This window comes from Podarcis melisellensis, assembly GCF_964234715.1.
Source record: "Podarcis melisellensis genome assembly, chromosome: 9".
NCBI classification, from domain to species: Eukaryota; Metazoa; Chordata; class Lepidosauria; order Squamata; family Lacertidae; genus Podarcis; species Podarcis melisellensis.
In genome coordinates this window covers 38,171,597-38,188,350 of record NC_138541.1, presented here as the reverse complement: position 1 = coordinate 38,188,350, position 16,754 = coordinate 38,171,597, and the positions used below count along the sequence as shown (strand labels likewise).

At 40.0% G+C, this 16,754-nt stretch overlaps 2 protein-coding genes across 5 annotated transcripts in view; one reads left to right on the top strand and one right to left on the bottom strand.

Moving 5' to 3' along the window:
* LRBA (LPS responsive beige-like anchor protein) overlaps window positions 1-14,917 on the top strand; it is a 363,867-nt gene extending 348,950 nt beyond the window's left edge. The window contains 4 exon segments of the mRNA XM_081926283.1: window positions 2,269-2,370; window positions 5,414-5,610; window positions 10,214-10,365; window positions 12,195-14,917. Coding sequence (XP_081782409.1) covers window positions 2,269-2,370; window positions 5,414-5,610; window positions 10,214-10,365; window positions 12,195-12,285 — 542 coding nt within the window. The 3' untranslated portion in view covers window positions 12,286-14,917.
* Window positions 14,027-16,754, bottom strand: part of DCLK2 (doublecortin like kinase 2) — a 76,669-nt gene continuing 73,941 nt past the window's right edge. For 2 of the 4 annotated variants that reach the window (XM_081926034.1, XM_081926035.1), the window contains one exon: window positions 14,027-15,289. In XM_081926034.1, coding sequence (XP_081782160.1) covers window positions 15,083-15,289 — 207 coding nt within the window. In that variant the 3' untranslated portion in view covers window positions 14,027-15,082. The remainder of the gene's footprint in view (window positions 15,290-16,754) is intronic. The other 2 variants (XR_014171832.1, XM_081926036.1) reach the window with 2 other exon arrangements.

Here is a 16,754-nt window from a genome sequence, read left to right as displayed (position 1 = left end):
AGGACTTTCCCCAGGCAACCCCCCCCCCTCCTTGAATAGTTTTGCCTGGCTGGAATGTGTCCTGGTTGCCAAGATGGAGAGATGTGTATGGTTGTGGTTTTATATAAACTTCTGGTTTTTGCATGGCTGGAATGTAGCTATGTGCAAAGAAACATCCCTCCCTTCCTTATTTTGCCTCTGGTCCTGTTTGCTATTGGCTTGTGGCCTGCAGAAGATTGCTAGCGAGGGAATGCAACCCTCAATGAGTTTACTTTACCCACTTTAAGAAATGGAAGCTTTGAGCAGTAGCCTTAAGTTGCCATTTGCATGAAAGATGAGTGTGCTGTCATTCATCACGCGAAAGAGAATAATAGTGAGTGGCTATGTCATCTCATGGCCCTTTTGCAGCATCTCACCTAAGGAATGAGCTACAGATTGCTCTCCAAATAGCTCTAACTCTGCTCCTTGGAACTATTTATAATCCTATATTCATCACATACAGCTTGTGCTGCCACAGCTGGCCATGCCATGGAAGCAAACGGGCACAAAATGAAAGGCAACTCAATCATCTCAGATACATATCAGTCAACCTTTCACAGAGCAGTTGTACCATTGTATGTTAAAAGAAGGACTTTTTGGTTAAACCATGCACATTCATGTCAGTAGTAAAAAAAAGTTTTGCTTTTTTAAAAATTACTTTAGCTGCGCCTTAGATCAGGAAAGAACCCCTCTTTTTTATAAAAGTGTAGTGACTGTTCACAGTCACCTAAGCACTGCCTAATAAACATAAGGAGATATAGTAGGGTTCCTGCTCTTAGGCTTTTAATATGATTTCCACCACCACCCCTCCTGAATCGTCTGCCATACTTCCTGGATTTGAGTGTGCTTTGCCAAATCTTCCATAAAATAAAAGCTTTTTAAAAATTTATGGTGGCTATTTTAAAATTGTGTAGTTTGAAAGAGGGAGCAGGGTTGAGTTGCAGTAAAGTATTGTTTTTTCCTTGTTTTTTTAAAAAAGCACTTTTCTCGGAAATAAAATTAAGTCTAGTTCAGCAAACAGCAGAATAAAAACATAGCTTGAACTCCAAGTTTGTGTTCTGGTTTGTTGAAATTGATTGAAGTTTTGCCCAGTATTTCAATAGGATATGCATTGTACCCATGTAGGAAGCTGCCTCTTACCATGTCAAGCTGGGGACTTTCATACCATCTGCTATTTTATCCTTTTAGCAGCAGATATGAGGGTTGAATCCTAGCATGGAACCATACTACCACTGAGTTTGTAATACCTCCCTGATCCAATAGTTCCTTGTACGATGCAGGTCTGATCCTATCAAACGGCAAAGTGAGACCGTTGCCTCAGGTGATAGATACCGATCAGCGGCAGCCATGTCTCCCCAGCCATTCCTCCTGAGAACTTTGGCCATTCACCTTAGTTGGGCAGCAGAGTCTTGCTGCCCTAAGGTAGCAAGTGGAGGATGCTACCCTGTTGCCAGGGTTAGATTCAACCGTCAACCTAGGTACAGCAAAAACGATGGAGCATCTTATACTTTGCCTCAGGGAACATAATGTCTTGAGCAAGCCTTGTATGCATGCCAGCTTTGATCTCTTCATGGAATTCCCTGCCCTGCCCTCCCCACCCCCCAAAAGGAGTTCCTTATTAATTTGCCCATTTGCAGATTCTATGGAGAAGGAACCATTGCTGTATACAAACAAAAGCCCCCATAGGCTCATTGACCTAGTTTAATTGCTTTTATTGGACCATGTAGTCATATTGACTACATACAAACACCTCATGGGTAAGGCTGATTTTACCAGTGTCTGTGAATTGAGCCTTGTGTGTCAAAAAGCTCCATTCTCTGTTCTATCTTGGCTGTCTAGAACTGCGTTGTGCATTTACTGGTGGGCAACAGCATATGACGCAAATAAATATTGCAATGCTATCAGTGGAATTTGCACTACTGCCGGTGCCACATAATACCCATTCCACATTTGTAAGAATGTGATCATTTAATGCAGCAGCGTCTACACTTTGGAACTAGCTGCCTATTGAGATCAAGCAGGTGCCTTCCCTGTACTGTTTTCGGCGCATGCTAAAAATATTCCCGTTTTAGTATTCTTGACTTTTGTATGTTTTAAAGTATGGTTGCTATTTTTTCTTGATTTTACTGTTTTATCTTTTGTAAACCTCTTTGAAGTTGTTTTTTTGCAATCAAGCAGTGTGTAAATTTTATGAAATAAATAAAATAATTAAGCGTGACAAAGGAATTTCTTTCTTTCTTCCCATTGAAGGTGAATTTGCCACTCCTCGAGCAATCTTGACAGGTCATGACTATGAGATTACCTGCGCTTCAATTTGTGCTGAACTCGGCCTGGTAATAAGTGGTTCTAAAGGTAAATTTTGTTGCATCCTTTTCTAAAACTCTACTTGGAAATGTTTTTTCCCCCCTTGAGAGCTGAAGATTAGTACTCTTTAGGCTATGAAAGTTAAGTTTATTCATTTTTCTTATACTAATCTTTTATCTTCAGCAATTTTGAAAAGCTAAGCAAAGCAAATGAACAACTAGCAAGACAGACAAAATGTTACATTTCATCATTTAATTATGAGTCCCACATAGTGCTTTGTAGAGACTAACCATGTCTAAACGTCAGGGGACAGCTTTTTCCTCTCTTTCTGTTGTGCCCTGCCCTCTGCCTGGAGTGTACCAGTGCTGCAGCGTAAATTATGTCATTTATGTTTTATGTTCCAATAGAAATGGACACTGGGTTTTCCTCATGTATATTCTCACTGGTATTGAGAATATATTTGTATCGGTTATATGTTCCTGTGCTTGTCCACAAATCACCTCCCATGCTAGGTGCAAATCCCTGTGGAAAATCCTTTTCCTTCCATTTTGTTTGCAATGTGTGTGAGGGGGAGAGATATTTTCCATCTTCCTAGAACAAGACAGTCATACCTCGGGTTGAATGCGCTTCGGGTTGAGCGTGTTTGAGTTGCGCTCCGCAGCAACCCAGAAGTAACGGAGCACATTACTTCCAGGTTTCGCCGCTTGCGCATGCGCAGATGCTCAAAATGATGTCACATGCATGCACAGAAGCAACGAAAAGTGACACGCGCGTGCGCAGACATGCTGTCACTAGTTATGTTTGCTTCTAGATGTGAACAGGGCTCCAGAACGGATCCCGTTCGTATCTAGAGGTACCACTGTATCCACAAGTTGATCCATTGGTCCTCAAAAGCAGAAACTGTGTTCCAAAGACACAGTTATTCTGGATATGCAGGCCTCTAGTGACCAGGAAGACCAGGAAGATCCAGGTGGGAGCCCCCCCCCCCGCAATTTATTAATTTTTTTTACCAAACCCTGCTTGCTGCTTTTTCAGTCAGTCTCCTTCTGTTTTGTTTTTAACTCGGCAGCAATGGCAGCAAGCAAGCAAATCCCTCTCTACAAAAACGCAGGCAGGGGGCGTTTCCTCCCTTAAGTCAGATCCACCCACATCAGTAGCACATGAGTTCCTTGGCTGGGAGCAGGACTTCTTTTCTGAACATGCCCAGTTCACCAGTTTGGTCAGGCCATCAGGAGGCAGTAGCTGCCATTTTGCATTAGTAAGAGAAACAGTGGAGAAAATACTGACCTTCAGCCTTTTCTCCTAGTTCTTACTAGAAATGGAAGAAGAAGAAGAAGGAGAAGTACCATATTTTTCGCTCTATAAGACACACCAGACCATAAGGCATACCTAGTTTTTGGATGAGGAAAACAAGAAAAAAAATATTCTGAATCTCAGAAGCCAGAACAGCAAGAGGGATCGCTGCACAGTGCAAGCAGCAATCCCTCTTGCTGTTCTGGCTTCTGGGATAGCTGCGCAGCCTGCATTCGCTCCATCAGACGCACATACATTTCCCCTTACTTTTTAGGAGGGAAAAAGTGTGTCATAGAGTGAAAAATACGGTATGTTATATGGGAAGGTAACTGTTGTTGGAACAGACTGTCGGCTTGGAGCTCCTCCCCAACCCCGAAACGGAAAATTCCTTTCCCAAAGAAATCTTCAGGCTCCAATCCCATATGCACTTAGAAGCATAGCATCTTAGACTTGGAAGGGACCCCTGAGGGTCATCTAGTCCAACCCCCTGCACAATGCAGGAATCTCAGCTAAAACATCCATGACAGGTGGCCATCCAACCTCTGTTTAAAAACCTCCAAGGAAGGAGAGTCCACCACCCCTCGTGGGAGTCTGTCCCACTGCTGAATAGCTCTTACTGTCAGAAAGTTTTTCCGAATGTTTAGTTGGGATCTCCTTTCTTGCAACCTGAAGTCTTTGGTTCGAGTCCTACCCGCCAGTGCAGGAGAAAACAAGCAAGCTCCCTCCTCCATGTGACAGCCCTTAAGATCTTTGAAGATGGCTATCCTATCTCCTCTCAGTCTCCTCTTTTCCAGGCTAAACATACCCAGCTCCTTCACACTCCTCATAAGGCTTAGTTTCCAGACCCTTGCTCATCTTGTTTGCTCTCCTCTGCACACGTTCCAGCTTGTCAACATCCTTTTTAAATTGTGCCCAGAATTGGACACAGTATTTCAAGTGTGGTATGACTAAGGCATAATAGAGCGGTACTATTACTTCCCTTGATCTGGTCACTATACTTCTGTTGATGCAGCCTAGAATAGCATTATCTTTTTTTGCTGCTGCATCACACTGTTGACTCATGTTAATCTTGTGGTCCACCAAGACCCCTAGATCCTTTTCGCATGTACTGCTAGTAAGCCAGGTGTCCCCCATCCTATATTTGTGCATCTGCCTCTTCATGCTAAAGTGCAGAACCTTACATTTGTCCCTATTGAATTTCATTTTGTTAGCTTGCACCCAGTTCTCCAATTTGTTAAGGTAATTTTGAATTCTGATTCTGTCTTCTGCAGCATGGTTCTTTTAGTACAGTAGGACTTACTTCTGAGTAAACATGCATAGCAAGGCACCATTTTTCTTCTCTTACTACTAGAGTGTGGAGCATCGAGTTTTAGGGAAGGGGACGTGCGGTAGGATTCCTCACTGCCTAGGTTCAGATATTCACTCACCTTACTGGGTAAATTGTGGGGATAGAATGGGGAGGAGAAGAACCTTGAACTCCTTGGAGGAAAGGCGGGAAATAAATGTAATGAATAAATAAGAATAAATAAGTGAATGTAGCCAGTCACACACACTGTCAGCCTAATGACCTCACTGGGTTACTGTGAGGATAAAACTGGGTAAAAACATGTACATTGCTCTGACTTGTAGGAATGGCAAGATATATGTGTCTTAAATAGAGTTTTAACGACACTGCCGCATTGTCTAAGCGAACCAGCTTATTTTCCTGTTATGATCACAATCAGAGAAAGCCAGATCTACTTTGCTAGCATCTGTAGAAAGTGTTAACGTTTTTGCCTTTTTCCTCCTCTTTCATCAGAAGGACCATGTCTCATACATTCTATGAATGGAGATCTACTGAGGGCGTTAGAAGCACCTGAAAACTGTCTGAAAGCAAAGCTTATCCAAGCATCAAGAGAGGGTCACTGTGTCATATACTATGACAATGGTCACTTCTGCGTATTCAGTGTGAATGGGAAACTGCAAGCGACTATGGAAACTGATGATAATATAAGGGTGAGCATTTTAAACTTCATTCCGTGTGCAGCATCGTCATAATTCCATACATTTGAAGTCTTATACTTCAGTGTTTTCTCAGCAAGTGAGGAAAAAAAGTTGATGAATGAAGACACAAAACTTAGTTGTACCTTCCCCTACTTATCTGTTTGGTGTGTAGTACGAAACACCTTAAGAATAATTAAAACAGGAATGGGGAGCATCTTTAGCCTGGCAGGCCAAACTTTTTTCTTCCACAGCCTGCAAGCCAGCTTTGACAGATGAGTGGGATCATCCACCTGCCACTCATCCGGTGTCATAATGATATCAGTTGGTTGGCAGGTAGGTTGCGCTGTCCATGTGTCAAAGTGGATCCATGGGAGTGGGGGGAGGTGCTCACCAAGCAGGATTAAACCCAGTGCAGGAAGTTCAATCCTTCTTTCCACAGGGTTCAGGTGCGCTAGCAAGTTTGCTGCAGAAAACTCACTGGCACACCAGAACCAAGCAGGATTGAACTTTTGGATCAGGTGGTGCATGGGGCCAGCGACATAACAAGCTGATTTTTGTGTACAGGAGAATCACGCTCTAATTGTTAACAGATATAATTATATGGGGGAAATGCCTGTAACTTGTTTCACATGTCCACCTGCATTAAATGTATTATCAATTCATACTTTATACTTGCCATACTATTCATATTTCACAGCCAAGTGTTCGTGGTGGTGTTACCATAGCCCCCTGGTACTTAGTGTTTTTGACTTCCTTTTCCTACAATAACTGTGCTGATAACGTGTCGCTTTCCGTTGTGATTATGTTGTCAGCTAGACCAGTAAATCTGTAAAATATCTCACAATCCCTTGGCTGGCTAAAACAATTTCTGTAGTGTTTGTCATTCCCAAGGTTTCAGGAGTGTCGCTTTATGCAATGGAAATTCTACTCTCTGTAGACCAGCATTGCACACAAACCAAGCCATTATTTTCCCGCAGCAGTCCCACTTGGATTTAGTCTTAAACAATCCACAGTCTTTCCCCCAGAGCTTCTGTACTTTATCATGCTGCAAGGAACGCGGCAACAGGATGATTAAAACGAGAGTGTTCAAAATGTCTCTGCCCACAGGCACTGGAGTCCAACAGTTTCACATTCTGATGGTAGTAGAAAAATTGAGTGTGTTCAAATTGTTCTGATATATATATATATATATATATATATATATATATATTTGCTTTCGTAGATTTTCACGGGTACAGGAATGCAGGTTTTGGTGTCCTCGGGTGTCTTCCCGTGTAAAAGTTGGGGTGTCTAGGAACTCAAACACTGAGATCCTGCTCTGTTCCAGTAACAAGAAGCCGAAAGCACCAGCCTGAAGATGACGAGTGAGACCTCGTCGAAACGTCGCCTAGACACCCCAACTTTTACACGGGAAGACACCCGAGGACACCAAAACCTGCATATATATATATATATATATATATATATAGTATCTGTGGGCTCAGTTTGCACAGCCAACAAAGTTGAAGCTTTCAGTTGTTCTATTCAGACAGTATAATCTTCTGATTTACTGTCTTGTATACAAGTACAAAAAAAAAATGCTACCAAGAGAACTTTTAGGCAGTCTGGATATACTCAGGGCCTAATCAACACATTCCACCTGTTTTTGCTTTAAATATTGTATTGCTCAGTGGAACTTAGGCTAACAGCATATCACAGCAGATCTGCCTTGCAATGTTTAGATATCTTAATGAGTAACTTAAATCTAAGTCGGCAGGCCGTCCAGAGAACTAAAGTTATTCTATCCTAAACAAGGCCAGTATGCTATTCTGCCCAAAGGAACCAATTTATTTTTCTTTCCTGAGTCTGTTTTGAAAAGTGAAGTATCTAACTGGCTCTTGCTGCTTTATACCAATGTTGTCATGCTGACAGGTCTACTTTTTCAGAATAGTGGTCTCTCACAAATCTGAGTTTTGAGACTGTTTGAGGGGAGTGCAAGTCAGAAACAAATGAATATGGAAGATTCCTTAAAATGTATGCTTTGGAAGATTATTTGCACATCTGAACTATATACAGTGGTACCTCGGGTTAAGTACTTAATTTGTTCTGGAGGTCCGTTCATAACCTGAAACTGTTCTTAACCTGAAGCACCACTTTAGCTAATGGGGCCTCCTGCTGCTGCCGTGCCTCTGGAGCACGATTTCTGTTCTCATCCTGAAGCAAAGTTCTTAACCCAAGGTACTATTTCTGGGTTAGCGGAGTCTCTAACCTGAAGTGTCTGTAACCTGAAGCGTATGTAACCCGAAGTACCACTGTATTGGAAAAAAGTTGAGTTGTCATTAGGTTACCACTTAGTAGAAACCAAAGGTATTTTCATATTGAGGCAACATCAGAACTTTAAACCGCTTCTTGAGATAAAGAACATCTTTTATATTCCAACTCCTGAGGGCAATATTGTGAAACTGAAACATTGACAGACTTGTCCCCACTCCCAAACCAACATATATATCAGACTATCAATGTTTCCCCCCATTCCCATCTAGGTGACTCAGTAAAATGCCACATCTATTAGTAAAACTATAAATCCCATATTTTATTTAATCAAGAGCACAGAAATTTGCTAGATTCATTGGTTGTAGAAGAGTTCAAGATTAATGGCTTTAATTTGGCTTTTAATATAGCATTTCTCTGATAAAAAGCCTCCAGTATAACATTCAAGTGAACCATAACCATAAGGTTAATGGATTTTCATCAGATGAATTTTATAACTGTAGCAAATAATTATTTGTCATGGTCTTCACTGCAATTTCAAAAATACCCTTAGGAGATTGCCATTTGTGAAATGAGCAAAAAATGGATATTGATTTTGCTTATAATGAATAATCTTTTTAGTAATTGTATTTGGTTTATTAGATAACGTGAGTGCAGCATTTTCTTTTAAACAATTTACTGCCTCAGCTTCATCATCCTTCCTGCTGTCTTCATTGTCATTTGTTAATGTATAATGTACCTGATGTGCTTAGATTCTAAGGGCAAGTACAGTTTCTTTCTTAGGTGAAAAATGTGTAGCACGTATTTGGGACTTGTCATAAGAAATAACAACTACCATGATAGGTAATTTAGCCAAAATGCAGTTTATACTGAGTTGAACGGTTTTGATTATTCTATTTTTAATGTGTATAGCAACTGTGCAAAAAGGTTTTATTTATGAAAAAATATTAGAAGCTAAATTTAGAAGTTAACAACTTCTAAAGTTAATTAGATTTAACTTAAAAGTTAAACATTTTCACTTTCAACTATTTAAAACGTAAGTGAAAAAGAGTTAATGGTTAAAAGCTATGTTGAACCTAAGAAGGTTCTTCACACAGAGTCTGGGAGGATGGGGCCCTGACTTAACTCCAGCTACAAAAGCTGAGGCTGCTGAACAAACTATTGGGCTGAGGTATTGTTTTCGTTGCTGCTTTTGATATTAGTTATATTTATCTTTTGTAACTTTTAGTTTTTCTTATGATTTACGTGGAAATTGTTCAATTTGGTTGTGTTCTTTTTGATATTTTATGTATTGTTTATAACTACTTTGGGTAGTAATTTTACTACCCAACACAAACTTTTTGGTTTGTACTTATGTGATTTTCATGTTGGAAGCCACCTTGAACATGGTTTGAACTATGGGAAGGTGACATACAAAATAAGATGATGTGTGATGTATAGCTCAGTCGATAGAGCATGAGACTCAGAGTTGTGGGTTTGAGCCCCGCGTTGAACAGAAGATTCCTGCATCGCAAGTGGTTGGACTAGATGGCCCTCATGGTTCCTTCCGACTGTAATTTTCAACTCATATCCCAAGGAAATAGATTCTTAACAGAGCACGAGGTGCTCCCGTGTAGGAGTGTGAGGCATTAGTACTCGACTGGCAGGGCTGACATCTACCAAAAGAGAATGGCATGATGAAGGAGAAACCTATGCCAGCGTAGCTCCTGAAATGGTGCAGATAACGCTGCTTCTTTTAGCGCTCTGATTATTCCCATCTGCTTGCAGAGAGATATGAGACTGGCAAGGTTATGTTGCTGGCTGGAATGACTATGCTGTGTAACTTGAGGAGACGGAGTCCTCTGAAAGAGTGCAGCAGTTTACCATGCAATAACCTTTGCAGTTTGGCCTTGAGCCTATGTGTTGACATTGTGCCCACATAATGCACCCATAATTTAACAAGCAAATATGTTAAAAGATATCAATAGCAACTTTCAGACTCCAGTTAACATGTTGAAGGTTTTCCATTCAGCACTCCCATCTATAACCATGGGAAAATAAGAGTTACTCTGTGAATTTTATTTTATAGCATGTAATATGGCTTATAAGAAAATAAATGCCGCCATTGTCTGCAAGTTTAAGTCCTCACTGTCCAAATAAGCAATAATTACAAAAATATTGACTTGTATATTTTGGAACAATTAATGGAAAGGTTGTGATCATGGTATTATGTGTTTTATCTACTCTCCGTCTGTATATGCATTTGCAAATCCTGCATTTTTAATGAAAGCATTCAGCCTTGTTGGATGATAATTAACACATGGAAGAAAGAACTGAATGACTAAAGTTGTTCTTTTAACAGAAGTCTTGCCTTTTCTTTTTCTAGGCAATTCAACTGAGCCGGGATGGACAGTACCTCCTTACAGGAGGCGACAATGGGGTTGTTATGGTGTGGCAAGTGTGTGACCTCAAGCAACTTTTTGCCTATCCTGGTTGTGATGCTGGAATCCGATCCATGGCTCTTTCCTATGACCAAAGGTGAGTCAGTTTGTTTTATTTGCTATTGATACCACTTTGTTGTGGCTTCATTCAGCACAGATCTTATATAGCAGAAAAGGATCCATAATAATAAAAAGTAACACCGCGAAAGCAAAAAGACTTACTAATTTATTTAGTGCATTTGTACCCTATTTTTCAGCCGAAAAGGCTCCCAGAGCAGCTTACATACAATCAAAACAGTCTTAGGAAGAAAAGAAAAGAAAACCCCAGAACAGCACAACAAATTGGGGGAAAGGGACAGGGAGGGAAGAGGAAAATAGAAATAAAAACCCAGGAACCAATTTCTAAAGAGCTGTTCCTATAATGACCATGTGACACAGTTTAGGGAATGCAAGCTGATGAAATGAGCCCTTCTTCCCATCTCTCTCTCACTGAGGCAGCCCATTCAGTTCAATTTATTGTATATAGCCAGAGGCCTTACAAAGGGCAAAAAACAAGACATTCTGCTAAAATCACACAACATAAGTCTATAATTTACAACATTTTTTAAAAATTACAGTGCATAAGTGGAATAAAGTTTCATAGCTGCCAGAGATAATTTGGCTACCAGATTTGTAGATTTTTCAGCTAAGAGTTCAGCTAGGAGGATCAATCTGAGAACCAATAGAGAATAGGATATATAAAAAGGGAAGTTTTTAATGTGTGACATTTTAATGTATTTTTAATCTTTGTTGGAAGCCGCCCAGAGTGGCTGGGGAAACCCGGCCAAATGGATGGGGTACAAATAATAAATTACAATTACAATATAAAAATAATAATACTCTGGGCACTGTATGTAAAGGGCAAATCAACAAATAGAGCATGCTATCCAGCCTGACTACATCCATAAATGCTTTTCTGTTCCATTTGTGCTATTCCAAAGTATCTCTAAAGTATCTATTAAAGCTTAAGTTCAGCGTAACTCTGGAAAAGTGTCTCAAAATAGTGAGGTCTTGAGTGGTTGCACTTAATTTGAGAGTACCAAATAGAGTAACGGGCAGCGATAATGGATGCTCTGTCTTGGTTGGCGTCATGGTTAAAGATTCAGTTTCTAAGATCACGAATTAAAGAATAGATATTTCTCAATTCAAAGACTGTAAGTCGTAATCTTGACACTTTTGTGCCCAACCTCCTGTTCTTACTTGTTCCAACTAGCAGATCTTCATGAGAATATGGTCCTCAAAAGCATTTGGTCTATGGAAGTATGTAGCATAGCTTAGATCAATTCTGGTTGCTATCGAGAGACTCACCTCTAAGATGAGTCCCAGGTGAAAGCTCCAGTATCTGCCTCATAAATTTGCTTTGTAGATCTTCTAGTTCAGATTTGACACGTTCCACCGGGGCAGTCCGATGGAATGCCTTCCTCCAGATGACAGTAGGCCTCACGGAGCTAGCCTTTTCACAGCTGGAGTGAGCTCTCCCACTGCTGGAACAACTATCCCCATGAGAAGAAATGAGTGATCCATGCCATTCTGTTGGCTAATGTTGTACAGATAAAAGGTTTAGTTCCATTACAGCTGGGGTGGCCAAGATGGTTCCCTCCAGATGTTCAACTCCAATGCCCATCAGCCCCAGGCAGGATGGCCAATGGTGAGGGATGATGGGAGTTGCACAGGTTTCCCAACCCAACTTAAACCAGTGCCAAGGTAGAATGTGCTTCTTTGTCTGAAGCCTTTTATCCCACTCATCCCAGCTGTGTACACTGACAGATACCCAGTGGCAATCTGCGTAAGTTCCAGGCATTCTTTGCCATCATTCAGCTAAGTAGGCATGTGGCTAAATGTGGCTCCCCCCCCCCCCCTCAATTTTCTTCTGTCTTTTCTTCATAGGTGTATAATGACAGGCATGGCTTCTGGCAGCATAGTGCTTTTCTACAACGATTTCAACAGGTGGCATCATGAATACCAGACTAGGTACTGATGTTGAAACTTGCCGGATGGCATAGGTAGGCCTACTGCTAAATGGAGACTTGAAGCATAGGAGTCTCGCTTGGGTAGCTTGCCAGAGCCTCCGTTCTTATAAATAATTAATATAACATCTGAATGTAACTTAAACTTTGCTGGGAGACGCTATTTTTTAAAGCTAATTGCTATTTTTGTAGACTTTGCTTGACTTTTTTGTGGGGGAAGGGGAAAGAAGCAGGAAATGGCTGCTGGGGTTCTGTAGCTTAAAAAGAAAATCTATATTTTTAGTCATAGTAAGTCTATTTTGATCCATGTATGGGGGGAGAGACCTAATTAAGATGGCTAAAATTCTTGTACTAGCTATATTATGAAACATGTTTCTCATGTAAATCTTTATAATATTGAGGAATATTTGATTAACAATGGAAGCTGGTTATAATACTGTAAGTTGGTTATAATACTGCTGTTTTAAACTGGGCTAACCCACACCACATTTTGTCTCTTGTACCTTTCCAATGATTATATTATTTCAAGCACTGAATTTCTGGGAATCGAGAATATTTAAATTATAATAAATGTAATTTTGTTTCCATCAATGATCAAGCATGCTTTTAAGTCAGGAGAATTAGTTTTTTGATTTTTTTTTAAGTTTGCTGTTTTTGTTGTGCAGTTGAAAAAGAAATCAGCAATAGAGTTGTTATATGAAATGCAAGTCTATACGTTTTCCTCCTCCTCTTCCTTTTAATGCATATCCAAAATGTGGCTTGTTCCTCAAAACTGAGGTATCCTCTATTAGCAAACTGCATAACTTTTAAAATCATGTGGAGATCTTAAAGTACACTTCTGCTAGCTGCCTATAAGCACTACTAGGCTGCAAGCAGAAGATAATTCTAGCTCTGCCTGCAGAATCTCTGGTGGCAAGAGCTTTAATTTCCATTGTAACATGGCTTGTGAGAGCAGTGTAGCACAAGCCATACCCAACACCATATATGAAAATGAGGCATATTTGGCATCAGTCCTTGTCCAATCATGTTGAAAACCACAGAATAGCCCCCGCCTCTTAGGTAATGAATTAAAAATTTATACTAAGGAACAATGTTATTTTGGTGTTGCATAAATTCTACTTTTTCTACAAGATTGCTGTGCAGAATTCTGTGAAAATATTTGTGAAAGGGATTGTATTGTTTTGTAGGTCTGTATTGCATAAATTACTTTGTATGTTGTGCTTTATTAAGATTTGAAACTTACATTCCATATCTATATTGGTATATAATTTTCTTCAGCTGCTAACTTGAAGCAGTTCACATTGTTGGTTTTTTTCTAGCATTCAACTACTCTCTCTTTAAGGTAAAAGATCTGAAAGGGGAAAACTCAGTTTAGAAAAATAATAAAAAAGCATTTGTAATTTATGTGTAATGAATCTCTTCTTTTTTGCTAAGAAAAAAAAACCTCGGATAAGTGTGTTCAGTTCTATGAAGAAAGGCTTTTTTTAAAAAAATTGCTACTGTAGTACTCACATTAAATTTCGAAAAGCTCCTGGATGGCTGTAGCAGTGACTTGGAAGCGATTCACACTGGATTGGGGCTTTCTCCCAGGTAAGGATGCATATGATTGCAACCTCAATCTGAGTGTACAGAAGAAGGCCCAGTTTAATTTCAAAGCCTCTATTCCGATAATGTAATGGCATGCAAGACAAAAGGAAATCAAGTTTAACACACACATCGGATAGACTTTCTAAAAGAAAAATTGCCAGTGTGTTCTTTTCAAGAATGTTTATTGCAGATCTTAACAGTTCTAAGGTAAAGGCTAATAGAAAATGATTCAGAATTGTTAAAAAGGAGCAAAAGGGAAGTAAGCAAGAGTACATACAATATTGAAACAAGCATTAAGATAAAAGATCATTAAGATAAAAGATCCATCTACCTTGACTGCACATTTAGCATAACTGCTCCCAAATAGTTCCGCTTTTCCTGAAGTTATACAGAGTGGGCTAAAGAAAAAAACAAAACGGCCAAAGTATTCTGTGTCGTTGGCCATGTAGATCATTGTTTTAGTTGGCTTGCTTTGAATATATGGCTCCATTTAGGTTATGCGACATGCAGCAGCGTTCTATTCCAGACAATTTGTGGTAAGTGTTTAACAATGCCAGGAGGGAATTGGTGCAGAACCAACAACAACGGCTTAAAAATGCTTTGTTGGCTGCAGTCTTCATACCAAAAAAAATAATGGGAGAAAAATGATTTGGCCCATGATTGCGTTACTTTTGTATTCAATGCCACACAGTTTAAGTTCATGTTTTCTAAACTTTAGTTTCAATATTTTGAAAACAAGTCCCCTCACCCTGCACACATTCACTCAGGTTGTCTTTCAATAATGTACAGATTGCCCACTAGGACCAGTCTTGCCTTTCCAGAATAACTCTGGAACTGAACTTCATAAGGTCACACAAACAAATTACAGATTTTCAATTGTTGACCCCTGGCAATTTTATATTTAATAAAGACCAGAGTTTGGTGGGCAAGGCTTTTTTAGTGCTTCTTCCTATGTAGAAGTTTGTATATCAACATGTGATTACCATGAGATAGTAGATCAAATCATTCACATCCCAAAATGTTCAAAATTATATTTTACACTAATTATTATTTTTTTAGGGGGGGAAAGAAAGTCCAAATATAATGGTCAAAGTACTAAAAGCTAACATACATACTACCTACCTCTCTTTCAGACAGATGTGAACAAACTACAGTAGTGAGGGCATGTGAATAGTAGTGGATAAATTCCTGACCTAGCAATGGACTTCAGTAGAATTTGTCTCAAAATCCTGCAGTATCATCATGACATGATGAGACAGAGTGCGTAGAGAGTGGCTCAGAAGCAGCAGGAAATAAAGTTTTGAGCCCGACCACAGGAAGATCACGAGCTGCAGCATTTATCATAGTGGTTTGATCCACAGCAGCTTGGCCAGAGTCCTGACAGCGCTTGTTGCAGAAAATTTGTCTTTCTTTATCTAGAGCTGTGTTCTAAAATACAAATAAATGAAGAAATAAAAAACAAAAACCTCACATCACTAAACCGTTACAACTCTCATATTCGACAGCACACAATAAACCCATCTTTCAATGCATGCATTAGTCTGAAGAAAAGGAGAAGTAACATTGGAAGGCTTTTGTAAATTTGCGGTTAGTGTGGATGGTTTCGGAGACTAGCTTCACACATGCATCACACCCAGCGCATTAGGAACAAGCACTGCATGAAAACAACATGCCATTGCAATGCCAGTGAGATAATTTTAATGAGCTGCTTTAAACAACCCTCCCCCCGAAAAAAAACCAACCACTTCTCCTTTGCAAGTCTGGAGGAAAAAACATGTATGTGTGGCCAGGGTGGTGGTGGTGTAAAAACACCTGTTAAGCACTCAGACCCTGATTTAGCTGTACTAGCAAGTAACTGGCAGCCCTGATGTTGATTTGAATCAAGGCACTTCTATGTGGATAAACATTAAATTGCAAGGGGACTGGGTATGTAGGTATCTAGGCATGTAACCATTACCAGCATTGTTTTCTCATATAGTTCAGGGCATATTGACCAGAATTGGTTAACATGCTGTTAGGACAAGATATAAAAGTAACAGGAGTTTTTAATGCTAGACTTATTTCTACTTCAAAGACTACATATGCATGCTTGCAAAGATGTTGTGTTCTTCTACATACTATACTCCCCCCCCCATGTGAGCAGCTCCAACCATCCACAGGTTAAAGCTCACATAGTCTCCACCAAATCCTGAAATCACAGTGGTGCAGAATGAGCAACAGGGATATCAGGAATGGCTACTGACCATGCCAGTGTTTGCACAAACAAATTAGGCAGAACAAGAAGCTGGGGATAATTGAGAATACTACTTGTACAGAAAACCCTGCATCCTATGAATACACCCTAAATCAATAAGGCAGTAAGTAGGACACTCTATGCTTAGAAGAGAAACAGAAATCAATGGGGCATTAGTTTTAATGCCACCACTCCACACAATGTGGAGCTGTGGTTATCAACTAAGGAGGTCACCAGAACCTAGCTGTAAAGCTTTTCATAAACTCTTCCACTTCAGGCTTCTGATGCGGGAGTAGTTATTCCCACAGCTAGAAGAATTCCTGCACATTCATAACTAGCACATCAGGGTGAAAGCTAAGACCAATCTTTCCCCCATGATATACAAATTTCGTATGACCATCGAGGTCCCAGATGAAATGGGGCGGGCGGAGCTATTTCAAACACCCAATCTTGTCCCACACACTTGCAACCTAAAATGGTACCACCTGGGAAAGCTTTCATTCTTATGAGTGTGTTAAACAGCCTCAAAATACAAGTTTAGTTATTTCTATCTGCTTTATGAGGGTGACCACAGAAATGCACATTCCACGAGACCATATTGGCAGTGGTAGTGATGCAGTTTGGGGATTATGGATCAGTAATCCAACAAATAGCATCCCA